This window comes from Eucalyptus grandis, chromosome 1 (genome assembly GCF_016545825.1).
Source record: "Eucalyptus grandis isolate ANBG69807.140 chromosome 1, ASM1654582v1, whole genome shotgun sequence".
Lineage (NCBI taxonomy): Eukaryota > Viridiplantae > Streptophyta > Magnoliopsida > Myrtales > Myrtaceae > Eucalyptus > Eucalyptus grandis.
Genome location: NC_052612.1, coordinates 4,020,164 through 4,043,185, shown reverse-complemented (window position 1 = coordinate 4,043,185; position 23,022 = coordinate 4,020,164). Strand labels below are relative to the sequence as shown.

The window sequence follows — 23,022 nt, the reverse complement described above, 5'->3', positions numbered from 1 at the left end:
ATCACAAGAAAGGGCTTTTTTCGTACTCTCAACTCTCTTGGAAGAGAGCTCTTGATATTCTTTGTATTTCTCACACAGCACATATTAAGCACACTTACTACAACTAAAAAATAATTTTATGCAAAAAACTCTATGGGCATTTTTTCGACATCAACTAGGAAAAGAACTCTTGTGAGAAATTGATTTCCCTTCTGTATCATCCATAACCCCATTGGCAACAGTCCAATTCGAAATTTCCTAACATGGCTCAGGCTTCGTTGCACATCATGAATCGAATTTCAAATCAATCGAGATTAATTCCAAGCTAACTTGTCTCTTGGAGCTTGCACATGATGTGCCTATGGCACGTGCAAATAAGCGGTGTTTGCATTGGACAGTTGAAGTTGCAAGTGTAATGGCGGTGACATAATTAAATACGAATTAGGGATCCATCAATCCCATCACATCAACCATCATCACCATGCATTTTTGGCAGGCTTGAGAGGCTGTTCAAAGTCCTCAGATTCACATCTGTTACCAAAGAATCCAATTTGAAATTTCCTAACATGGCTCGGGTTTCGTTGCATGTCATGAATCGAATTTCAAATCAATAGAGATTAATTGCAAGCTAACTTGTCTCTTGGAGCATGTGCATGATGTGCCCATGACGTGTGCAAAGAAGCAGTGTTTGCATTGGACGGTTGAAGTTGCAAGTGTAATGGCGGTGACATAATTGAATACAAATTAGAGATCCATCAAGCCCATCACATCAACCAACATCACCATGCATTTTTGGCAGGCCTGAGAGGCTGTTCAAAGTCCTCAGATTCACATCTCCTACCAAAGAACAAACAAATACCAGATATTTTAGTAGCTCTAACCCTTTGCGGGGTCATGCATGTATGTGAATTTACATTCCATTTGTTTCACCAGCAAGAGCAATTTGAAATATATTTTCTAATTTGAATCGTTCTTGGCGGTTAAAAAAAGAATAACTGAAAAATATTTTCATCATTAATGATAATTTATGTTTAAATATTTTCCCTAATGATGAGAATTTCCATTATCTTATTTGGATAGTTGTTGATTGAATAGAGTCGTGATTATGTCGACCCACTTGATGGGATTGAAGTCGGGTGTGTGTCATTCAAATTCATCCTCATGCAACATGGGAAAAATTGTCTAAAAAGTCCTAATCCTATTACATTTTTATCAGTTTAAGCATAAACTTTTTTTAATTTTGCTAATTGAATTTTACAAATTCTCATATTTTGCCAATTGAATCTATTCAGCCAATTTTGGCCAAAATTTACTGACGTAAACGGCCTGCACCGATGCAGCATTTCACTTTTCTTTGTTTCTATCCTTGCTAGCCTAACTCAAAAAAAAAAAAAAAAAACCCAACAAAAATTCAAAATACTATAAACATATTATTTAAAATGCCACGTCAGCACCATCTATCAACGTCGATAAATTTAGGCCAGATACACTTAATTGGCAAAAAATAAAAATATTTACAACTCAATTAGTAAAATTAAAATATTTATAACTGAATTTATAAAAGTACAATAGGTTTAGGACTTTTTGAACAATTTTCCAAGCAATAGGAAACCACTTGTGCATATGTCAGCTAAACGAATGAGCTTACTTTGACTGACCTACTTAAATATTAAATTTGATTTAGTTAACTTTCATGATCATTTTACTAGCTATTAAAACATTACGTATCATATGCGTTACTCGTAGGGTTAAACCAACGCTGACTCAACCTAATATGTTTCAAAAGTAGATTTTGGCCTGGTTCGACTAGCCAAATTTCATAAGAGCCCAAACAAATCTACCCAATTAAGCTCGAATATCAAAGTTTGTACTTTGAATAGATTTTACCAACGGGTAAAAATTTCATAAACTTTTTGCTGAACCCACATAAACTTTTTGCTGGACCCACTTAGGCCTTAACAATACCAATCGCCATATCTTTATCAAACTCGTTTATCATTCATTTAGAAAATCAATAACATGCCACATATCGTGAGACATCCATTTTTATTCCTCTATGTTGAGAAGAGATCATCTAGGTGAGAAAAAAAAAAGTAAGAGTGAAAATAACGGCAAACAAAAGATTGTAGGGAAATTTATTGCTTTTACCAACAACAAAAAATGTAGGGAAAATTACCCAATCACTCCTAAATTTATGTACGAAATAAAATTCTTTCCTAAATTTTTTAATATTATCAAACTAGTCATATATTTTTGCATGAAATTCCAATGGAGTCATTCTGTCAATTTTCATTAGTGGCGGTGTGTCATGTAAGATGGTGGGTAATGATTAAATCATCATATTAACAATTCTTAGTAAAAATTGGTCAAAAAAAAAAAACTACATTACATTTTCGAACAAATGTTTAAAAATAATATTGAAAAGTTTAGGACTAAATTCACATTCACACAATGAATTTAGGAGCGATTGTGATTTCTCCAAAGGTTGTAAATCAATCGCGAGACAAGGGAGAAAATTGTCCAAAAAGTCATTAATATATTGTACTTTTGCCAATTTAATTCTAAATCTTTTACTTGTGTCAATTCAGTCATTGACATATTCACGTTTTGTCAATTAAGTATATCTAATCAAATTTGATCGAAAATCGCTAATGTAGACATAAACCATTCTAGTGACACTTTTTTCGAATTTTATTTATTTTTTTCTTTTCTTGCTCTTTCTTTTTTTCTTTTTTTTTTTTTTACCTTCCACTCTTCCTCCTCTAGCAAGTTGTCAAGCATCAAGTAAGGGCCAGCGAGCTCGACCTCACCATCGCTAGGGGTGATTGAGGCTCACCCAAGGCTAGCAAGGTCAACCCTCGCCTTTGATGGTTGTCAAGGCCCAACAAATAGCTAGAGGAGGAAGAAAAGAATTGGGAAAAGAAAATTAAATTAATAAATAAATAATTCAAAAAATATTAAAAATTATGTATATCGGTGTTGGCGTCATCCAAATCATTGATTTCCAATCAAAATTGTGAGATATATTCAATTGGAAAAATATGAAAAAAATAGTATTCAATTAGCATAATTAAAAAGTTTAGAAATAAACTAGTAAGAATGTGATAGATTTATGAATTTTTGGATGATTTTCCAGTACGAGGGGTGTTGTTCCCAAATTCAACGCAAAGGCCCTTTCTCGAACCTGGTCAGGACCCGCCGACCTTATTGTGTTCCCCAAAAGGGATCTCCAACGAGAGACCGGGCGAGATCCTTCCAAATTAATGGCAATCATTCCCGAGCTGGCCCAAACAGTCATACAAAGCACGAGCGCATGTTTGTCCATTTTTATCTAGAGCATGAGTTGCCGCTCTTGGTTGTTTGTTTAGTGTATAAATTGTCGGCTTCTTGATTTTTCCAGTGATTTCTTCTATAATGCACCAGTTTGTTTATGTAAGATTCTTAGTGGTAATAAGCAGTTACCAGGTCTGCGAAAGTGGAGCTCATTCAATCCACTAATAGTTCAGAAATATCAATCTCCGCATACAGAGAACACCCACCCACACCTCCGCACTCTTAGCTTCTTGGTCAAGAAAAGAAAATAAAAGGTATGGCGTTGAGAATGGGGAGGTAATGACGAACAAGCTAGTCATATTCTGGGACTTCATCACAAACGGCTCCTTCCCCAAAGAGTCGGCAATAGGTGATGGAGAGTAATCACTTTCTTCCCTTTCATCACTGTCATAGTATCTCAAAAGATCAATACTCCACTTTCAAGGGTGAACTTACACTGATGTCATCAAGTGTCCTTAGAGAAATAAGGTTTTTCTTAACCTCTGGTACAAGCCTCACGTCTATCAATATGCGCAGTTCTCCATCATGCATCCAAATCCAAACAGTTCTTATCCCCACAACTTATTAGCTGCATTATTTGTCATTAGAATTCGACCACCGTGTTGTAGTCTGGTAAGTAGCATATTAGTTTTTGGGAGGCACCATGTGATCAAAACACTTGAATCGAGCACTCCATTAGTGTCATAATGAACCAATAGTCACACACAAGATAGCCACTACCTCACCAGTGCTCTTCTCGACAGCATTTGTTGCACTGCTTGTGTCATTCTACCTGTCATTTCTATTTCTCAGCTTAAGATTATCTCTTCTAATGTGCCCCTCCTCATGAAACTTAAAGCACTTCACGCGTTCTTTTGACTTTCTATGGCGTGACTTCGACTTGCTTTTGCCTCTATTACTACTAGCCCTCAATGTTGACCTCTACCTCAAATCATTTGTCCCCACGCTACATCTTGCTATAAACTATCATCTCGCAACTTTTTCTATTACCCCTTAGAGAACAAAGCAAACTTTATGTCTTTCAAGGTAATCGTAGTATGTAGCTATGAATCAATAAAGTGCCTCGATAACTCTGGTGGAGAAGCTCACATCATCATACTTGTTCTTATCTTCTAGGATTTTATTGGCCTTTTTTAGATCTATCATGAGTTTATTGAACTCATCTAGGTGGGATCTAGTAGATATACATTCAGTGTATCTATACTAAAATATGACCTTCAACATGTATGAGCAATTATTACAACCTTTCGTTACATAGGATAGAGTGTTTGAAGTTTTGCCCACAATGTTGTGGCATCTTTTCTTCTTGACCATCTCTATTAACACCACATTTGATAGGTCCGACTGGATTATACTTCTTGGCTTCATTAGTAGCATGTCCTTTTTGGCATTTTCCATTGTTTTGGACAACTTATCTTGCCCTCCAATGCTTCCGCAAAACCTTCGGTTGTTAATAGCACCTGCATCTGAACACTCCATATCCCAAAATTGTTACTCCCATTATGTGACACCCCAAAATTTTCGATCCTAGAATAGAGTAATAGGGTCCGAGTAATGGGTCGGTGGGCTGTGTAAGGGCCACAAGTGTGGGATCAATGGGCCAATCATTGGGTCACGAATTGGCCCTTCCAGTGGATCCCAAAAGTCATATCTACTTTACCATAAATGTATGGGAGGGGGCCCGGCGTGGTGATGATGGGCTACGAATTGGGCCTGGCATGGCATGGGCCGTGCATTGGGCTCGGTGGACCGGGTGTGTGTGCATGAGGCCCGGCTTGGGTGAAAAAGACTCTCACTCGACAGCGTAAAATTTTAGATTAGTCGTGCACAAATTTAATTTAGGAACTTATTAAATCATGCATGATCCTGATCCCATGTAAACTAGTCTTAATATTTCTTCTTATGATTTTTCCTAATTTCCGGTCTTTGGCTAAACTTGTGACATCAATGTGCCATTTAGACTAGTGAAAACTAATAGGACCCTTGCACTTCCTATAGGGGCCGAAATTTGTAGGGTAAAGATGGAACAAAATGGAAAATAAAGGGCTAATGACGAAGGTAAGGAAAACTCAAATTAACCTCAAATTAGTCCTATGCACCCCCCACGCCGAATCATGGGAATTGCAAATACAACATGATTGCACAAGGACTCATGAACATGCAAGACTAAGACATTAAGGATGTATTTGATAACTATTCTGTTTTCAAAAATAATTTATTATCAAGAATGATTTTTTTTTTTTTGTTCTAGGAACAATTTCTAACCATTTTAAAATGTTTACTAACTGTTCAAATTTTCTATCTCCAAAACAAAATTATATTTGGTACCGTTCTCAAAATTTTTAATCCAAATCATTTTCTTTTAATATTTTATTATTACTTTTTTTTTTATTTTCTTTTCTTTTTGTTCTTCTTCTTCAAGTCATGGCTAGTCGCCAGCCTCAAGATGACCAACAGCGGCGGACAAAGGCCGGAGACCTCGCCGAAGGATCAGGCCCCCAACAAGGCCACACCTCATCGGATAAGACTCACCCATAGCTTAGCGAGAATTCTTGCTCAAAAGGCCCAGATCTGGCGAGGCCAAGCTCGCTTAGCCACCAATGGCACTCGACCTTATCAGACCACCGCGAGGTCAAGGTGTAGTGGTCCCACGAGGCCAACCTTGCAATGGCCTGGTGAGGTCAAGCCCTGTTGGCGACTAGGCGAGCTCCACCTCGCCGAGATCTGGGCAAGGTCAAGCCTTGCTCAGCCATGGCTCAACCGAGCCTTGCTCGACCAATTGAGAGCCTTGCCGGCTAGGCAAGGCTCATCGGTCAGGCTGGGCGAGCCTTCGATGAGCTCGCCGAACCTCGCCCAACTAGTTGTTGGTAGCAATGGACGGCGATGACAACAATGGCTAACGGCGATGGCAATGGAAGAATAAGAGAGAAGCAAGAAGAAAAGAAGAGAGAGAAAAAAATGGGTTAGCTTGATTTTAGAATTATTCCCAGAAATAAATAATCAACTTTTTTTTTTAAACTCTTTGATTCTATTCCAAATTTATTAAATCGATTTCTGTTTCAAATATATTACCGGAAACAAAAAGACAAAATCAAATACTATTTAGCAAGTTGCCAAATGCCATAAGGAATCCATTCTCCTCTCTTCTTTCCTCACATCTCACTCGAATCTCTCTCTTCCTCTCCCACTCTCTTATTTCCCTCTCTCCTCCTCTAGCTCGACAGAACACCTCCCCTCTCCTCTTCAATTTTCTCTCTCGGTCTTGGGCTTTTGAGGTTCTAATCTTGAAGAACTAGCAAGGAGGGTAGAGCAGCCTCTAGGTAAGAGAAACGGTGGGGTAGTTAGGAAAAATCCTTTGGTTGCTGGACGAAGTGCTGGTCGTGTCTCCTAGTTGGAATCTACTCTTCTTTGGGTTCTGTTTTGGCTCGATTTGCATGTTTTTGGGATGTAGTGTATCACCTTTGCATTTGAGTTTAATTTGATTTTCCTTATCTTCATCATTAGCCCTTAACATTTCCATTTTGTTCCATCTTTACCACTACCAATTTCGGCCCCTATAAGAAGTGCAAGGGTCCTATTAGTTTTCATTAGTCTAAATGGCACATTGATGTCACGAGATTAGCCCAAGACCAAAAATTAGGAGAAATCACAAAAAGCCCGAATTTCATAAGAGCCAAAACCAATCAACCAGATGGGGCTTGACTATCAAAGTTTGTAGTTTGAATGGATTTTACCAACGAGTGCCAATTTCATGTACTTTGTCTAAACCCACTTAGCCCTTACCCCTACCAATTGCCATATCTTTTTCAAGCTCGTTTGTAACTCATTTAGAAAATCATTCACATGCCACACGTTTCCTTCCACTTTGTCGAGATGACAGAATCTAGGTGAGAAATTAGACCTGGCAAAAGATCAGTCCAAATCAATGCAATCAATCCAGAGCGTGGACGTGTTATGCCAACCAACTTTTTACCTTCTAATGTGAAGTTTTCTTGGCCGGCTGAGACGAGTCGGTCATCCGGAGCACGAGTGCATGCTTTTCCATATTGATCTAACGCATGAGTGAATTGCTGCACTTGGATGTTTGTTTAACGTATGAATTGTCAGCTTCTTTTTTTCCTAGTGATTGTTGTTTTGTAACTTGTCTCTTCTATAATGCACATGTTTGTGTACTCATTATTTAAGATTCGGCTGTGTTTGCTCTATAAAAGGTTCCATCCACTCGCAGGTCAGAAACATCGAACGATCTCTACATACAGAGACACAACCACCCACACCTCCTCACCTTCAGCTTCTTGGGTAGTGGAGAGGAGAAAAGAAAAGAAAAGAAAAGGATAAGAAAGGATGGGGATTGAGGATGGGGAGGCAGTGAGGAACAAGCGAGTGATTGCTTATGGCTCCGACGGAGTGTTGGTGAAGAATTTCTATCTGTCCTGCGATACTTACATGAGGGGTTCCATGCTGAAGCTCCCTGCCTCCGCTTAAAGCTATCATGGTTCCAATGGAAGGTTTCGATGTGCTTGATTACCATCATCTCTATCCAGAGTTCCTGGAGACAGTTTTGCTCAGTTCGAAGAGGAAAGGATTATCTATGCCAAAGACATTGCCCAAGGCTCGAAAACGGTCCAGCAGCCCTTGTCAGGTGGCTTTCGGGTCGCAACATTGTGAAACAGGTGGTCTTGGTTTCTCACGAATAAGTCACTTGTTGTACCTTTTTCATTGGCATACTCTCCTTCGCTTGTGTTCTAGAAAGGATATGTTTTCTGTTTGTCATTGGCATAATGTTTTCTGTTGGTCTATCTAGGTAGTCATGAAAGAAGAAAAATTGACCCATTTACAAGAACTTTCACACTTCCATTATGCAAATTTCTGTTCCCTCAACAAAAATACAAAACTCCATCCATACATCGGTACGTAGCATAGCACGAAAAATTCTACATTGCTCATTGTAAGTTACTTCTTCCTCATCGATATAACGGAACTACTCTTGGATCCCTGGCAATTGGCAAATAAACATTTATCTCATCACACTTCCCATTAGCACGAGAAGCCTCACAACTCACACTGGAAAAGCATATCCACGCAGGTGCTTAGAATCAACGCCCGACTCACGTACTAGTGCTATTCTGCCAGTTCGTGCCACCTGCAACAGTGGAGAAAGTATCAGTAATTTGGTAAGATAAGTTTGCAAACAAATTTAAAGCGGCATAATTTTACTTGATCAAAGAATCTGAGGGAAGCACAATCCCATATCTAATGCAGGATAAAGTTATTAGATTAATTATGCCATCTAACACAGGTCTCTCTACTCATAGAAGGTAGTGATTGCCCTCCGGAACTATGCCTCCTCCTCCTCCTCCTCCTCCTCCTCCTCCTAAATCCCACCATTAATCGTCAGACTTGCCAAAAAGTTAACTCTTTATTTATCTCAGGCAAAAGGTTTCTACCTCAATCGCCCTCCTTCAACCAAACAGTCTCAAGACCATGTTAAAATCCACGCTTTCCTCTGAAGGGTCAAGAACTGTGTTCTTGCCTTTGCATTTTATAGCTACATTCCCCTTCTCCTTCCACTAGAAAGTGGAGAAATTTTCTATCACAACTTATACCTTACCATGACAGCCAAGAACTAGCACGAAGGGCAATATGGAGCAGTCAAACGCCACAAAGAAGTGGCCAAAGCAAGAGAAGAAATTGGTGAGCAGAACTCCGGAACGGGTGGGAACACCAGGAAACTGGAAAATGCATTAATTGGGCGTTTCCAATATCGATGAAGAGTTTTGTACATCAACAGTCAAAACACAGGGAGATGGATTCAGGTGCATTTCCTCTGTCACTAGAAACCCAGGGTTCACAGAAAAATTCAGGAGTCATCTGAGGTAAGTGACCTTTGATCGTTGGAGACTTATAGCAGCAATAAATTGGCTAATGAAGACAAGGTTCTAGCCAAGAGTGTTTAGGATGTTCAATATAGGGATATAGCAATTGTCAACTTGAGAATAAAAATATGAAATCTAACAAAAAATGTGTGTGTAAAGACAAACCTCACAAATGCCATATGGTTCCAACAGCCTCTGCAGTGCAACCATCTTATCCAGATCTCCCGTAAGCTGGGACCAAAATCAATCAAATAATCAGCTTCAACAGGTAAATGCTTATATAATGCTGGATGAACAGAAAGCTGTAGGTGAAGTAAATGCAATTCGAGCACAAAAAAAGTTGTGAACTGCCTTTGCTATCACCCACCAATGACTGATAAAGTACTTAGCAGATAAGATTTGCATCAACCAAAGGATCTAGATTCGCAAGCTCTCATAAGTCCTTTTCTTTTGACTAATCTTAAGATGCATAGCTTTCACAAAAAACTCCCAAACCCAAAAGATTCACTGGTCCCAACCTTTCCTGATGCAAAGCTGTGCACAAAACTGATCCCTTAAAAGAACTATAAAAAAAAATAAATAAATAAACACATTCTTTTCGATTTTTCATATATTAGATCAATTTTTGTTATATGAGCCAGACAAAACAGATGACCAGATTCTTCAGATTAACAAGGAAAACATGCAGATTATTTCATTTTCTCTTCCCTATTTCCCTTTGGTTTATATAACTTCAGTTTATTTTGCTTCAAACATTTCACACAAAAACCAAAGTGTGAAGATGGTAAATCAACTTCAGTGTATGTGCTTGTCGAACCCCATTATGGAACTTGCTGCCTATCACCATGTGAAGAGGACTCTGTGGTTGAGCAGTTGAGTTGCTTAGATCATAAATAATAGATATTTGTCTCATATTATCTGTCTTGACAAGTGTCCATATAAACTTACACCTGTAGTTTTCAATGAAAAACATCAAGGCTCTGAAATAATGACCTGCAAACCATTTCCTTGAAGTGTATTTACAACTTTTGTACCAATTACAGAAGGAGATCGATAGAAAGCATAGGAATATACAATAAAGAACCCAGTTGATCACACAAGTGCTTTCTGAAGAAACTACAGTTTCAGCTACTCACATAAGCCATAAGATTTAGGAAAGTATCCTCAAAGCATCCTTCTTTGATCAATTTCAATGTTATGAAGAATTAGTCGGTGGTATGCTAACTTGTGAAATAAATTTGTCACGTCAACCCAGATATTTGAGCGAAAGGAGGGGATAAGCTCTTAACAGACACGAAAAAAAAAAAAAAGTGCCACTTTATTGATACCAAAGTAATTCACCTCAAGAGTAATTGTGTGGTCAGACACATCAACGGCCTTTGCCCTGAAAATGCTGGCAATATCAAGGACATCTCTCCGAGCAGCAGCATTTACAGCAATCTTTATCAGCATCAACTCCCGTTCAGCAAATGGTATGTGAGTCAAATCCTTAACCTAGAGTCAGGAAGCCTAACTAGTAATTAGATAAGTCAACACAACTACTTATAAAATCAGACGGATTTAACTCTATGACCCCAACATCATAATTTCTCATGAGTCATATGGAGCAGGAAAACTGCATAGCACTGCGGGGAACTGAGTGGAACACTATGCATCTGAGGTAAGAAACAATATGTTGAACCCCTGACTCCCCCAGCCAGGCAATTGACAAATGTCGCCCGACGGCTGAATTCTCACCTCATGGAGATCTACCAGCTTATAAAGTTGCTGTACCAACTTGCTGATTGATTCATCAGTACCAGGAACCACAGTTGTAATGCGAGAGAGTCCTTCCACTTCTGAATGTCCCACAGCTAAACTCTGATAACAGATAAGGATGTTTCGCAAGTTGAAGAAGAGATTTAAAATGATTTAAAGAAGAATGAGAAAGTGTTAGTCATAAGATACCAAAGCCAAAATTACCTGAATGTTATATCCCCTTCTTGAAAAGACACCTGTAATGATATTCAGAACTCCAGGAGCATCATTAACAATCATTGATAGAGTGTGTGACCGAAGTCCACTCGTCTGGTTAAAAAAAAAAAGGTACAAAAGAAAAAACCCGTCATGATTTACCCAATTGATAATACTGTTCCATGCAACAAAATTTTGTGGCCAGTGTTGACAATTCAAATGGATCATAGAAAGATTGAATCAGACAATGTTATATAAAACTGAACACTATTGCCATTGCTTGATTCACAAAAAGAGCTCCAAAAGTCACAAGTTCTTCCTTAAATTAGATTGCATCTTTTATAACTTGATTGGTTATATTCAACCACCTTACACATCCACAATTTCAGCAAATGCCTCGTACACTTCAATTATATGCAATGGTGCGCTATGGCCAAGCCTGCTAAGCTGCTGTTACTGACTAGTGCAGAGGGGAAATGCTGTGCAGACTGCTCACATTTGCAAGGAGGTGCCAATGCAACGTGGATCTAACTCTCTCAGAATCAATTAGAATAGAAAATTCAGTTTAAGGATATAGAGCTTAAAAGCTTCTGCCAGTTAATGAAGAAACAAATATTCAGGGGACATTTAAGTAAATATAAATGAGAGCTAAGATCCTTCTTCTTAAATTGCTTTAATTAGTGATAGAGGAAAATCTTGCCATGAGCTTTTTCAGCAGTACAACGTAACTTAAGTTTGACAATAGATCAGAATCATTTCCTCCATCTTTTCAACATTTTTCCCACCAAACTTACTTTTTTTTAGCACATACAGGAAATAATGAAGTTACATAGAATATCTATCGATGCCCTCCTTTGGATACTAATGCCAGATTTAACAACAAATTAAACTAGATGTAGAAAAATCAAACAGATAATTGAGGCATTGTCATTGTTCAGTCAGAAGACATTCTAATAATGCCCTGGTTGTTTATATTTATTTTTAGGGTATCCCATTTAAAGAATAAGTTTGACTTTGGCCATATTCTAGATGTAAAACAAAAACTATCTACAGACATTATAGTTGTTATCTGAAATCTAATCAATTTTCAATTACACACAAGATTGGAGTATTTTACTTTAATGACCAACTCTGAGAATGTCACATAAAATGAACTCTGCCATTTGTTGAACCTTCTAATGAGTATGTCCCAATTCCTTTAAAACCATGAGTATTTCATGAAGTTTCCCGACCTTCATTTTCGGCAACTTTCCAAACATATTGTCTTCCCAATTTCAGCTTTTGCTAGAGTTAAGCTTTCAAAATTGTTTTACCAGTTTAAAATTTTGATTTTCTTTTATTACGTTGGCTGGATCATATGTATGAAAATTGCTTTATTAAGTGTCAATCTTCCCCCTTATTTTGCATCTTGACTGGAACCGAAAAGACCTTTTCCTGCTTTTCAGATTTCTGTGGACATTGTCTTCCTTCTCCAGAAAAGGGAATAGCCAAATTGCCAATGAACATGGTCCTTGCAGCCACTTATGTTTTTCACTGAAAAACAAGCTATGAGGCTGGAAAATATCCAGAATTCTAAGGGATCCTATTATTTCTTTCCCCCACATCAACCAAATAATACAAAGTGTTATAAGGGAGACAACTTTTGTGACTTTACTTTCAACCATACCGTTCTATGACAAAAATCTAGATTGGCCAAACCTACTTCCACAGGATGCAGTAGCATGCAGACTGTTACAGTCAGTATATTAAGGACCAATATGGACCTAATCACCAGTATGGTTGCCAACAAAGAAGAAAAAGAAAGGAAAAGATTCAAACTCTTGGTCCTCATTGCCTTCCCTAAGTCAATACTCCAGCTAAAATCACCCTTGAATGGTAAATATGGGTATCAATAACATAGTTAATATTGCTAATACTATTTAAAACCCTTGAAAGTTGGGGTTTCAAACGTCACACCTTCACTACACAGATCACAATTAAAATAAGAAATATTCTAATATAATGATACAGCAAATATAGGCCAGTTATGCAAAATGCACACTGACAATCCCACCAATAAGGATGTCTCCCTTAACATGATATCAACATTTATTACATTTCAAGGATAAGAGACAACAACATTACTAAAAGCCGTGTTTAAACAGGTGTCTTATTTTAAAACAGAATTCAGGTTATAAGCAGCAAATAAAACTCATAGGGTTCTTACATCTTCATCATTGAGAACACCCCAGTGAGCATCAAGCACTTGATTGAAACTGAAACCGTCAGTTGGCTCCACTGGGTAAACATCTCCCTTCATTAGAAAACAACAGTAAAAACAGTTAACATACTCAGGGAAATCAAAAAATAAAAAATAAAAAATCCATATCCACAACCAGAAAAGCAACATCATCAAACAGTATGGCATTCCATCGACTGCCAACAAATCCAGACAAATCTTACATCAAGAGCTAAAGAAAAGCACAAATTATATGCAGAAAACACCATCTATGGTTAACCATCAATCAAGCAGCCACCCTTTCTTTACTAAAAGAAAACTACAAAACATGCATCAGAGCTAACTACAGAGAAATTGACTCATTCAAAACAGTTCAAGTCAGTAACGACAAAAGAAGAAGAAAAGATGAACGTATTCTACGATAGCAACTTACCAAAACTAGCATCAAAGCTTGAAAGCACCTCTGTGCAAGTTTAAGTACGTGGCAGTAGAATGTTAATTTACATCAACATCTGCCGTTCAATTTATGAGCCAAGTCAAGAAACCAATGCTATAAAACTACAGACAACAAGTTCCTCATATAAGATCCACAAGAATAAGGTCTCCAGCATAGCTAGAAGACTTAGAATGAAAAACTTTGGCCAGAATATCTTATAAGAACAATCATAGGTAAGCACAAAGATTACACACAAAACACAACCATTAAAAAACAAAGAACAGAATAATGAACATTATATAGAAACAACATGCCTTTCAATGCGGAGGACAGAAATATTTTGAGATTCACATACCCCAACATATGCAGCAGTTTCACCAGAAACTGTTCTATCTCTAGCACCCGCAATTACAGAATCAACGGGGTTCCTTCCAAATCTGGATAGGAAGCAGCTGAAAATCGCCAGAATGGAGCAGATGCGCCCATTTTTTTCCCTTCTAAGAGCAATCTAAAAAAACAAAAAAATCTAATTGCTATATAAAACACATGTTATACAAGCTATCTCTGTTGACTTACAAAATATAAAACAGATGTTAGACATGGCATCTAGATGTGTCCAACCTTTCCAGTTCTTGCAATTTCCCTGATGCCAAACTTGCTTAAGTTTCTTTGCACCGCCACCATCTTTCCTGGATCTCCAGTTACCTGGTCACATGCATCAGCCCATGAAAGCAGCCTTGTCAAGGTCAACATCATTAACATACTGATAACGTAAATAGTCAAATTACATTAGTCTGCACAAAATCACTGTAAGTACAAGGCCATCTTAAGTCCTGTAAATGGAGAACTCATTGCTAATAACTATAAACAATCCAACTTAAATAGTAAATGTAAAAATCATGTTAACCCTGTAAAACAGAAGAACATGGATTATGAACCTAATGCATCTTAGTGATTACATAAATTGTTAATCAATTCATAAAGATTGATACCACAACAATCATCATCAGATGGCAACAAGAGTTCTTTCACATCTTTTCTGCAGAACTGAATAAAAAGAAAGAAATGCCGATGTCTATCAGAACCAAAATAGCTTGCCATCATGCTGCACCTTTTCCTGGTCTAACGCGGAATCGTGCAGATTTCTGATGTGTTGGTGTTGATTAAATTGCCCACATAAAAGAGACAATCTTGTTTATTAACCTTATAGGAACTGAGAAGAAGAATTATAGTTTGCCATGTATTTATACCGCCCAACATTATAATTCTCCCTGTTGGTATGTTCTTTGAGTTGAGGGTAAGGTCATTTCAGACCTCTAATTACCAGACTTAATTAAACCATAAATGATTGAATTTCCGGATATACAGTTAAGCATGTAAAACCATGAGCTAGAAAGTCACACAAAATTACCTCAATTGTTACGGAGTGCTCTGAAATATCCACAATCTTTGCTCTAAAGATGTCCACCAAATACATAATCTGAACATTGCAAGCAGGAAGTGTAAATTTAGAATGAGTTGTCGATAAAGGTAAACAATATTGTAGTGGCACTCAACAAAAGATCAACTACCTCAGCACGATGTTCAGGATTGGCACCGACTTTTATGAGCATTAATTCACGCTCAACCTGGGGTTCCTTAGATAAATCTTCAACCTGCACATGGTGATTATGTCAGTTAACAACTATTTAGGAGGAGGAAAACAATAGACAGAAGCAGGGTCATTTTGGTGTTTGTCGAGAAATATCGAGTGAAGTCATTTTGAAGCATACAGCAGAAGCATAATTGAAAACCCCATATATTCCACACACTAATGCATAAAGAATGAAAAACAATGAACCAAAAATAGAAGCAGCATGGACATATCCACACTCCAAGATTTATGGACGCATGAGAACGTATGATGATTCTGCTTGAGAGAAAGGCAAAGAGGATCATACAAATCATATCCTGTGACCACAAACTCCACTTGATAGGATACATAAGGCACTCATTTAAATACTCACACCAGAAAAACAGGTCAAGCAGAATTAAGATGAGCCTCACATTTAGGAAAAGTAATTCGTGGTTGGACAAGAATCAATTGGTCTCCGCAATGGAAATTATTAATATACCTTCAACACATTCACAAGCTTCTGAAGCTGCTCCATAACTTGCTGCAAGACCCTTTCAGTTCCCGAAACGACTATGGTGAAGAGGGCCCGGTCCTTGTTCAGACCAACAGCGAGGGACTCGATATTATATCCCCGCCTCGCAAAGACTCCCGCAATCCGATTTATCATACCACTTTCATCACCAACAAACACGGAAATCGTATGCCTCCTGACCCTGGAATTATCCCAATACGGGTAGTTAAAAACGATACTCTAAATTAGTCAACAACAGTAGCCTCCCACAGACATGAAACGACCAACATCGAAAGCCCTTTCAACTCCATCTAAATCATCATTACCCTCATTCTACCAAAAAAAAAAAAAAAAAAGGATATGCAGTAACTGTGCATCAGACAGTCCTTTTTGGGCCAACCGTAAATCAGACAAGCTCATCTCGTGGAAGTGTAGCATAATCCACTGAGAACAACAAAACCCACAATCAAAATGAACCAACGGAAACATTTATTTCAGCAAAACAGAGCCTCATAGCAGAATCTCTATATAGCCTCATGAAAACCACCGAATCGCCTTCGAAAGGCTAAAAAGGCTGCATTCCATGCACGTACATTTCATCTTACAGCCAAAATAAAATAAAAGAAAAGGAATCCCAGCAAGAGATTCCGTACGGATATTCCACCGCACACATCGAAAAGCACCATCCACCCAGCTCGTGTCAGCAAACTACCGATCACCACACGAGACACTACGTAAAATGAGCCCCTCCAGCGAGACGTACTTGGGTCGAGCGACGGGAGAACCGTTGGAGACGGGCAACGGGCCGTTGTTATCGGCGGCGATTGGTTTGTCGACGCTCCCCGCGGACGCCGCCACCGCCAGCTGCCTGCGCCAGCAGCGAGACGACGCGCCGGCCGGCACGGCGAGGGGCTTCCGGAAGACGCCGCCGCCGCCGAGCTTCGAGGCGGCCGGGAAAGAGCTGCCGTGGCGGATGGGCGCGGGGCGGAACGAGACGGCCGCCATTGGAGGAGGAGACGAAGGAATTGCTGAAGAAGCGCCGCCGGGCTGCAGAAGTCGGTCAAAAATCTCTCTTTTTTCGGTTTTTTCTTCTTTTTATATATTTTCATCGAAGGAAATCGCGTCCGTCGATGCTGACGTGGCTTAAAACCAAACTGTTCGGACGGAATACCAAACTATAATTATATCGAACTAATTTCGCGCTTTTAGCATATTGGTGCGGGACATGGGACTTTTCTAGTGTTGGTATATTTCCTTAAATGCGGGATTATTGGATTTTGATACAGGTGTTGATTCCACCTTAGTCCTTATGATAATTTTGATTCTACACGAAGTAGGCATGACCTACCGATGAGCCATAGCTATTTTGCAGAGAATTTAAACTACAAACCCTTCATTTTTAGGACACATTTAATTCGGTCACGTTGTAAGCTCTTGTAGGAAAATTTGAGGTATCTGACAACTACCTCAAGAAGTTTTCAACCGAAAAGATTACCGAAACAAGGATTAAATATTTCTTTTCTTTTCAAACTACCATCACCAGTTCTTCAATTTTTTTTTGCTCTATCCCTTATTGTTGTTGTTCATCTTTTTTGTGAGGACGGCCAACGAGGTCAATTGACTTGTAAAGGGCCAATGAGAGAGAGATGAGAAGACGACAAGGTTGCGTGACCCATGTAATGATCGCTTGAGATCCCACGACTGTCCAAGTGAGTCGCACAACCCCAAGCCTTGTTGCCTAGGGTCATGACTTAGGTAGGCACTGCTTGGCTTGTAAGACCATAGGCCATGATCACCTAGGTCATGTGTCCCTAGGGATGGCTGCTTGATGTCACGCGATCCTTACCTAATGGTCACACGGTTCCAGTCGAGAGTTGTTTGAAGTCATGAGACCATGGGTAATAGCTACCATTACCAAATTTGGCTCATCGGCAAATTTGATTTCTTTTTAATGAAAAGATAAAATTTATAGCCAAAACCGTTTGTATAAAAGATTTTTTTACCAAACACAATTTAAATTTTCCAAACTTCTTTAAGCTAAAGGTTTTTGCATTTTTTCAAAGAACTTTCAAAAGTTGAACAACACGCCCTAAATATGTAATGCAATTATGTTCTAAACATTCTAATTGGTTCCATCAAGGTTTTGACCATTATCAATAAGTGCAAGCGAGTTATGAATCTTTCGATTGATTTGATTGAATTTTAAACATTTTGATGAAGAAAAATACATTCACATCCTAAAATTTATTTTGAAAAAAAAAATACACCCTATAGGAATATTGAAATGATATATGCGTGCAATTTTAGATACTTTCTATCAAAAGAACTCGATTGCACTATTTGAAAAAATATTATGGATTTGATTGAATCATTTGAAGGTTTCAATGTTAATTTCGTTTCGCACACAATATTTAGAATTTTCGGTACATTTTTTCAAATAGTTTCTTTTCTGACGTCGGGGTGGTGGATCTCCAGGTTAGCGTCCCTGAGGTTTTATCTCGCCCATTGCCTTGTCTGCACGGGGATTCTAGATCATCAAAAAAAGAAAAAGATTTTCGATCTATTAAAAAATAATAGTATCTCCATAGCGATGGTCCCATTTGGAATAAACGTAAATCTCTTGTCCAAAAATAATAATAATAATAAACGTAAATCTCTTGTCCAAAAAAAATAATAATAATAAACGTAAATCTAAACACACAAGTGATCACGTCAAGTCGCATCAGCATTCCTTTTTTTAATTTTTTAAATTTTTTTTAGCTACTCTTTTTCCTAAAACTGAAAGAGGAACCATGGAAATTCAAAACCCTAGCCGCCGCCGCCGCCTCCTCCGCCCGCTCGCCGCCTCGCCTCCGGCCCTCCCTCCTTCGCAGCCGCAGCCGCAGCCGCAGCCTCGCCTCCGCACCTCCGTCGTGGCATCGCGGTCGCATCGAAGTCGATCCGAAGAAGACGACGACGATGGCGTGGAGGGTGGGAAGAGCTTCCTCGACCTTCCTCCTCAACAGGCTCGTCAACGGGCGCATCAGTAGCCAGACTACCCCTCGCAATTTCTCCTCAGGTAGTGCTTGTCTCTCGTGCTTTCCATTTGGTTCGATTGGCGGCGGCGGCGCGAGTCGCCGTCGGCGAGGGGAAATGAAGGAGTTTTCTCAATTCTCGGAGCCCTAGCTTCGATTCGAAGTAGTGCTGATTGGATTTGATGTGTCATTTGAGCGTGTTCTGGTTTTGGCGCGTCCTGTTTTTGTCCCTTGAGTTTGGTTCGAAGCGTGTCGGCTGATGGCAATGCGCGGTGAAGGGTGGGACAGGCGTGGATGTAGTTGGGTTCGTCGGGATTTCGAGTTTTTGATCGGAAGTCGGGGATTTTCGTCGATCATGTGGCTGAAGGTTTAATTTTGGATGCGGCTCACAATCGAAAGAAGCTTGGGAGTGGTAGCTCGGCCTAAAAGCCAGGCAAATAGAGCTATGTTGCCATTAGTACTTCGGATAGTTTTAGACAGGCTAAAGAGTTTGCCTTTCCGAGTTGCGGGGTTAGTGGAAAAGGAAACAGATGAATTCGCCACTCCGACTCCCACTATGGTTGGTTGGTTGTTCTTTGTTGCTATGCTGGGTTAAGGGTTATGAGTTGCACGAAGAGAGGATGGCAGGTGATTGATAGTCACGGGCAAGGGTATTTGGAAAGAACGAGAGGGCTTTCAATTTTTATTAATGCTACCTTGTGCTAATGGTCAAGAGTTTAACTGTAGCGTATGGTGGACATATTGTTTGGAGTGAGTGTTGGGATTTATTTGGAGGCTTCAGGTTTAGGCTGTTGAGTAGCATGGTGGTTTGATGCTCGTGGCTCCATCTTCTGAAGGAAAGTACAGTAGAAGTTAATCATGTTGTTTATGGTGTCGGTGAAGAACTATGTTTGTGGAGTTTCGTTTGTTGGACTGTGTCCTCTCATGGTTCTCTTGGAAGTTTAGTGATACCAAATTCGTTGAAAGGTCATTAGCGGCTAAATAATTCCACAATTTAACTTTCGAAATTTCTAATTGCAGAAGAAAACCTCAATAAGGTCACTGAGGAGACTTCTCTGCGAAACTGTCTGGTCAAATGTGCACATAAGGAGAAAAATGTTCAGTCAAATCTGGTAATGATGTCCTTTTCAGTGTGAGGGCTAGAATCTTGCTGACTGCTGAGCTTTTTATGTTCATCTAAGTTGTGTTTCTCATATGTGATGACTTGTTTGCATGATCTTAGCTTTGGAGGATCATTGTCTATGGAGTGGAGCATTTGGCAAGTCCTTATAGTTATTTTGGTGTTCTGGATCAATAGACACTCTTAAACTCTGGTCTGAATGGTGAATATTCTGCATGATTAGTCACCTTTAGATTTTGAGGGCCTTTGAATCCTTCAAAAACAATGGTACAGACATGTCTGGTATGTTGAACTCTTGGAGTCTAAGCCTTCTGGCAAGGGAGTGAAAGGATAAGCTTGGGTCTGGGCTAGCGCATAGTATAGGTGAGTTTGGGAGGTGTAAATGCCCACCCCCATATCTTGGTTCTCTCAGTTTTTAGTCTCATCTGGTTTCTTATTCTTTCCATTGGAGCGTCCTGTGTATATTAATATGCTATATGGTCCTTTTTGTTTATGTGAAAATACCCTGTAACTTGTTTTATTCTTATCTAATGCTGTAACATTTGCTCTTAATGTTCAACAATGTATATAGTCATTGAGGAATCTGTAGTGTAACTGCAAAGAGTTTTATGTCATTGATGGGAAAGGCATGAAAAAGAGGTTCTGCTTCCAAATGATGCTCTTAGGCTTTTCTAGACTTAATAATCTGTTCCTCATTATTCTTGCTATGGCTTGACTTATGCAGCTGATGCAAATGTTCATTCCTTCCGTGAGAAGATGATGGATCAAATGTTTCATCTTGACGTCAATTCCCAAATCGGCAGTTGTATGCCGCTGGCTGCCATGCGTATCGGAACCATGATCCACAACATCGAAGTGAACCCAGGGCAAGGTGGGAAACTAGTTCGCGCCGCTGGAACCTGTGCTAAGATCTTGAAAGAACCCACTTCAAGATATGTCATGGTGAGACTGCCTTCAGGAACCGAGAAGTTGATCGATACTCGATGCCGAGCGACGATTGGTCAGGTGTCAAACCCTAGCCATGGGAGTCGGAAGCTCAGGAAAGCTGGACAGAGCAGATGGCTAGGCCGAAGGCCGGTTGTTCGGGGTGTGGCTATGAATCCAGTTGATCATCCTCATGGAGGAGGTGAAGGGCGTAGCAAAAGTGGCGGGAACTATGGGAGGGGTTCGTTGACGCCATGGGGCAAGCCATGCAAGTCCGGGTACAAGACTGGACCTCTTAAGCGTAGGAAGTAGAATAATGGCTATCTTTCGGCTCTTTCGCACCTGTTGCTTTTTTTGAAATGGATGGGATGCGGCTACTTTTGTTCCTAGTAGTAACATCGATATGCTTATTAAGGGTTTCTTGTTTGTTGTCTATTGCTGTCTTATAATTTTCCAACGGTAACGTTGGTTATGTGATTTTGGTATAGCTGCTCACTGCTCGAGCCAAGCTGGTTATGTACGTGCACTGTGATGCGGTTTCGCTGCAGATGGCACTGAGAATATTTGTGCATTCTTTTGCATGCCCCCATTCAGAGGTGGCAAAATGGGTCCAAAACTCGTTCATTAACTCGTATTTGATTGGCCGGGTCATAAATGGGTGGGATGATATTTAACAAACAGGTTTAATAGGGTCCAAGAAATAAACTATAAATGGGTCAAAATGGATTGAGAAACCGACAGCCTCTTCCTCTCCATTGCCTCCGACTTTGAGAGCATCTATGAGGGCGATGGGGAGGGTATCGTAACCACCGCTCCACGCATTTGTTCCTCCTCGCAAGCCGGGTTTTGGTGGGCATGGAGTTCTCAGGGCGGTTCTCGGCAGCGATCTCGATCTGGAGCCCGATATGATCTCGATCTGCAGGAATCCTTCTCGCCGTCCGGCTACCTCCATCTCGTTTTGCTGCAACCATCGGCTGGGACAACAGAGGATTGAGCGGTGGTGCTTTTGCCCTCTTGCCATTGTGATGCCTTCGTCTCTTGCCTTCGAGTTAGTACCGGTGCTTTTGACAAAAATAATAAAAATAATTTGAAAAAAAATAATATATTATTAAAAAAATTGTCGCGGTCCACGTCAGCACCAACCGATTAATTTTTATCGAATTGACTAAACTGACACAATTATAAAAATTTTAGGATTAAATTAATCAAAAAATAAGTTCACAATTGAATTGACATAATTATAATAGATTTATTTTTTTGATAATTTCCCCAACTTTTTAGGACATGGTATTATGTCACCATTGAATACTTATGCATATAAGAAGGGAATGCTATAGATTGGACCGAGTTTGCCAGAAAAGCCCTTTTTCATCTTCGAGTGGGCTCGGAGGCTTGGAGAGTTTATAGCACCTCTTATTTAAATATAAGGTTTCGGTCATTATCTTTCTTGGTTCTTGTTGACTTTATATTGTTAGCACTAGTTGACTTAGCTACAATTTCTACAAATAATTATTTCCTCTCAAATGTTTTTCTTCGCCTGCACATGCACGTTCCTGTCCATAACCAAATCCTGAAGCTCCCTCATTAATTTAACGAGTTGATCCATAGAACTACCCATTCTTCAAATATAATAATTTGAGAAAAATGTTACTAAAAATGAATCTAGATCGGGTATGGATTGTTAAATTTGCATTGCATATAAATTGATCAATTTGGAATGGATCGCTTTTGATCCCACCCACCCATTTGACGGCCCTACCCTCATTTGAATGCAAATAAGTGGATCGGGTCAAATTTGGGTGCAGTTTAGATAGCCCAAACCCAAATACAACCCAAATCAATTCACATAACTTACATTTTTATAAACATACCAATTAAGCATTTCACAAATTCGAGAAAACAATAACAAAGGAAAAACAGAGATACAAAAGTTTAGCATGTGTAATAGGACCGAAAGGCCAAACAGATATCCATCGCGTCAAGTATGAAATGAACATTAGTCACGAGCACCACCCTAAGTGTCGGAACACGTCGGCCGGCCAC

At 39.4% G+C, this 23,022-nt stretch overlaps 2 protein-coding genes and 1 long non-coding RNA gene across 3 annotated transcripts; 2 read left to right on the top strand and 1 right to left on the bottom strand.

Annotated features, from left to right (window-relative positions):
* The first annotated feature begins 6,527 nt into the window (after positions 1–6,527).
* LOC120292817 lies at positions 6,528–7,658 on the top strand. The gene is made up of 2 exons (XR_005550427.1): positions 6,528–6,632; positions 7,541–7,658. It is a non-coding gene; the product is annotated as an uncharacterized LOC120292817 (long non-coding RNA).
* Positions 7,659–8,145: 487 nt separating this feature from the next.
* On the bottom strand, positions 8,146–16,984 carry LOC104428082 (acetolactate synthase small subunit 2, chloroplastic). Its single transcript, XM_039311223.1, is given in 14 exon segments — positions 8,146–8,455; positions 9,354–9,419; positions 10,530–10,682; positions 10,926–11,048; positions 11,151–11,255; positions 13,348–13,434; positions 14,151–14,230; positions 14,233–14,284; positions 14,286–14,303; positions 14,417–14,500; positions 15,207–15,275; positions 15,367–15,450; positions 15,910–16,123; positions 16,685–16,984. Coding segments are annotated over 14 exon segments (1,461 nt in total). The 5' UTR covers positions 16,927–16,984; the 3' UTR covers positions 8,146–8,371.
* A 1,703-nt stretch (positions 16,985–18,687) lies between these two features.
* On the top strand, positions 18,688–21,474 carry LOC120285988 (60S ribosomal protein L2, mitochondrial-like). Its single transcript, XM_039311246.1, has 2 exons — positions 18,688–18,979; positions 20,780–21,474. The coding sequence occupies exons 1-2, from the start codon at positions 18,880–18,882 to the stop codon at positions 21,289–21,291; spliced, it is 612 nt and encodes a 203-aa protein (XP_039167180.1). The 5' UTR covers positions 18,688–18,879; the 3' UTR covers positions 21,292–21,474.
* The last annotated feature ends 1,548 nt before the right edge of the window (positions 21,475–23,022 follow it).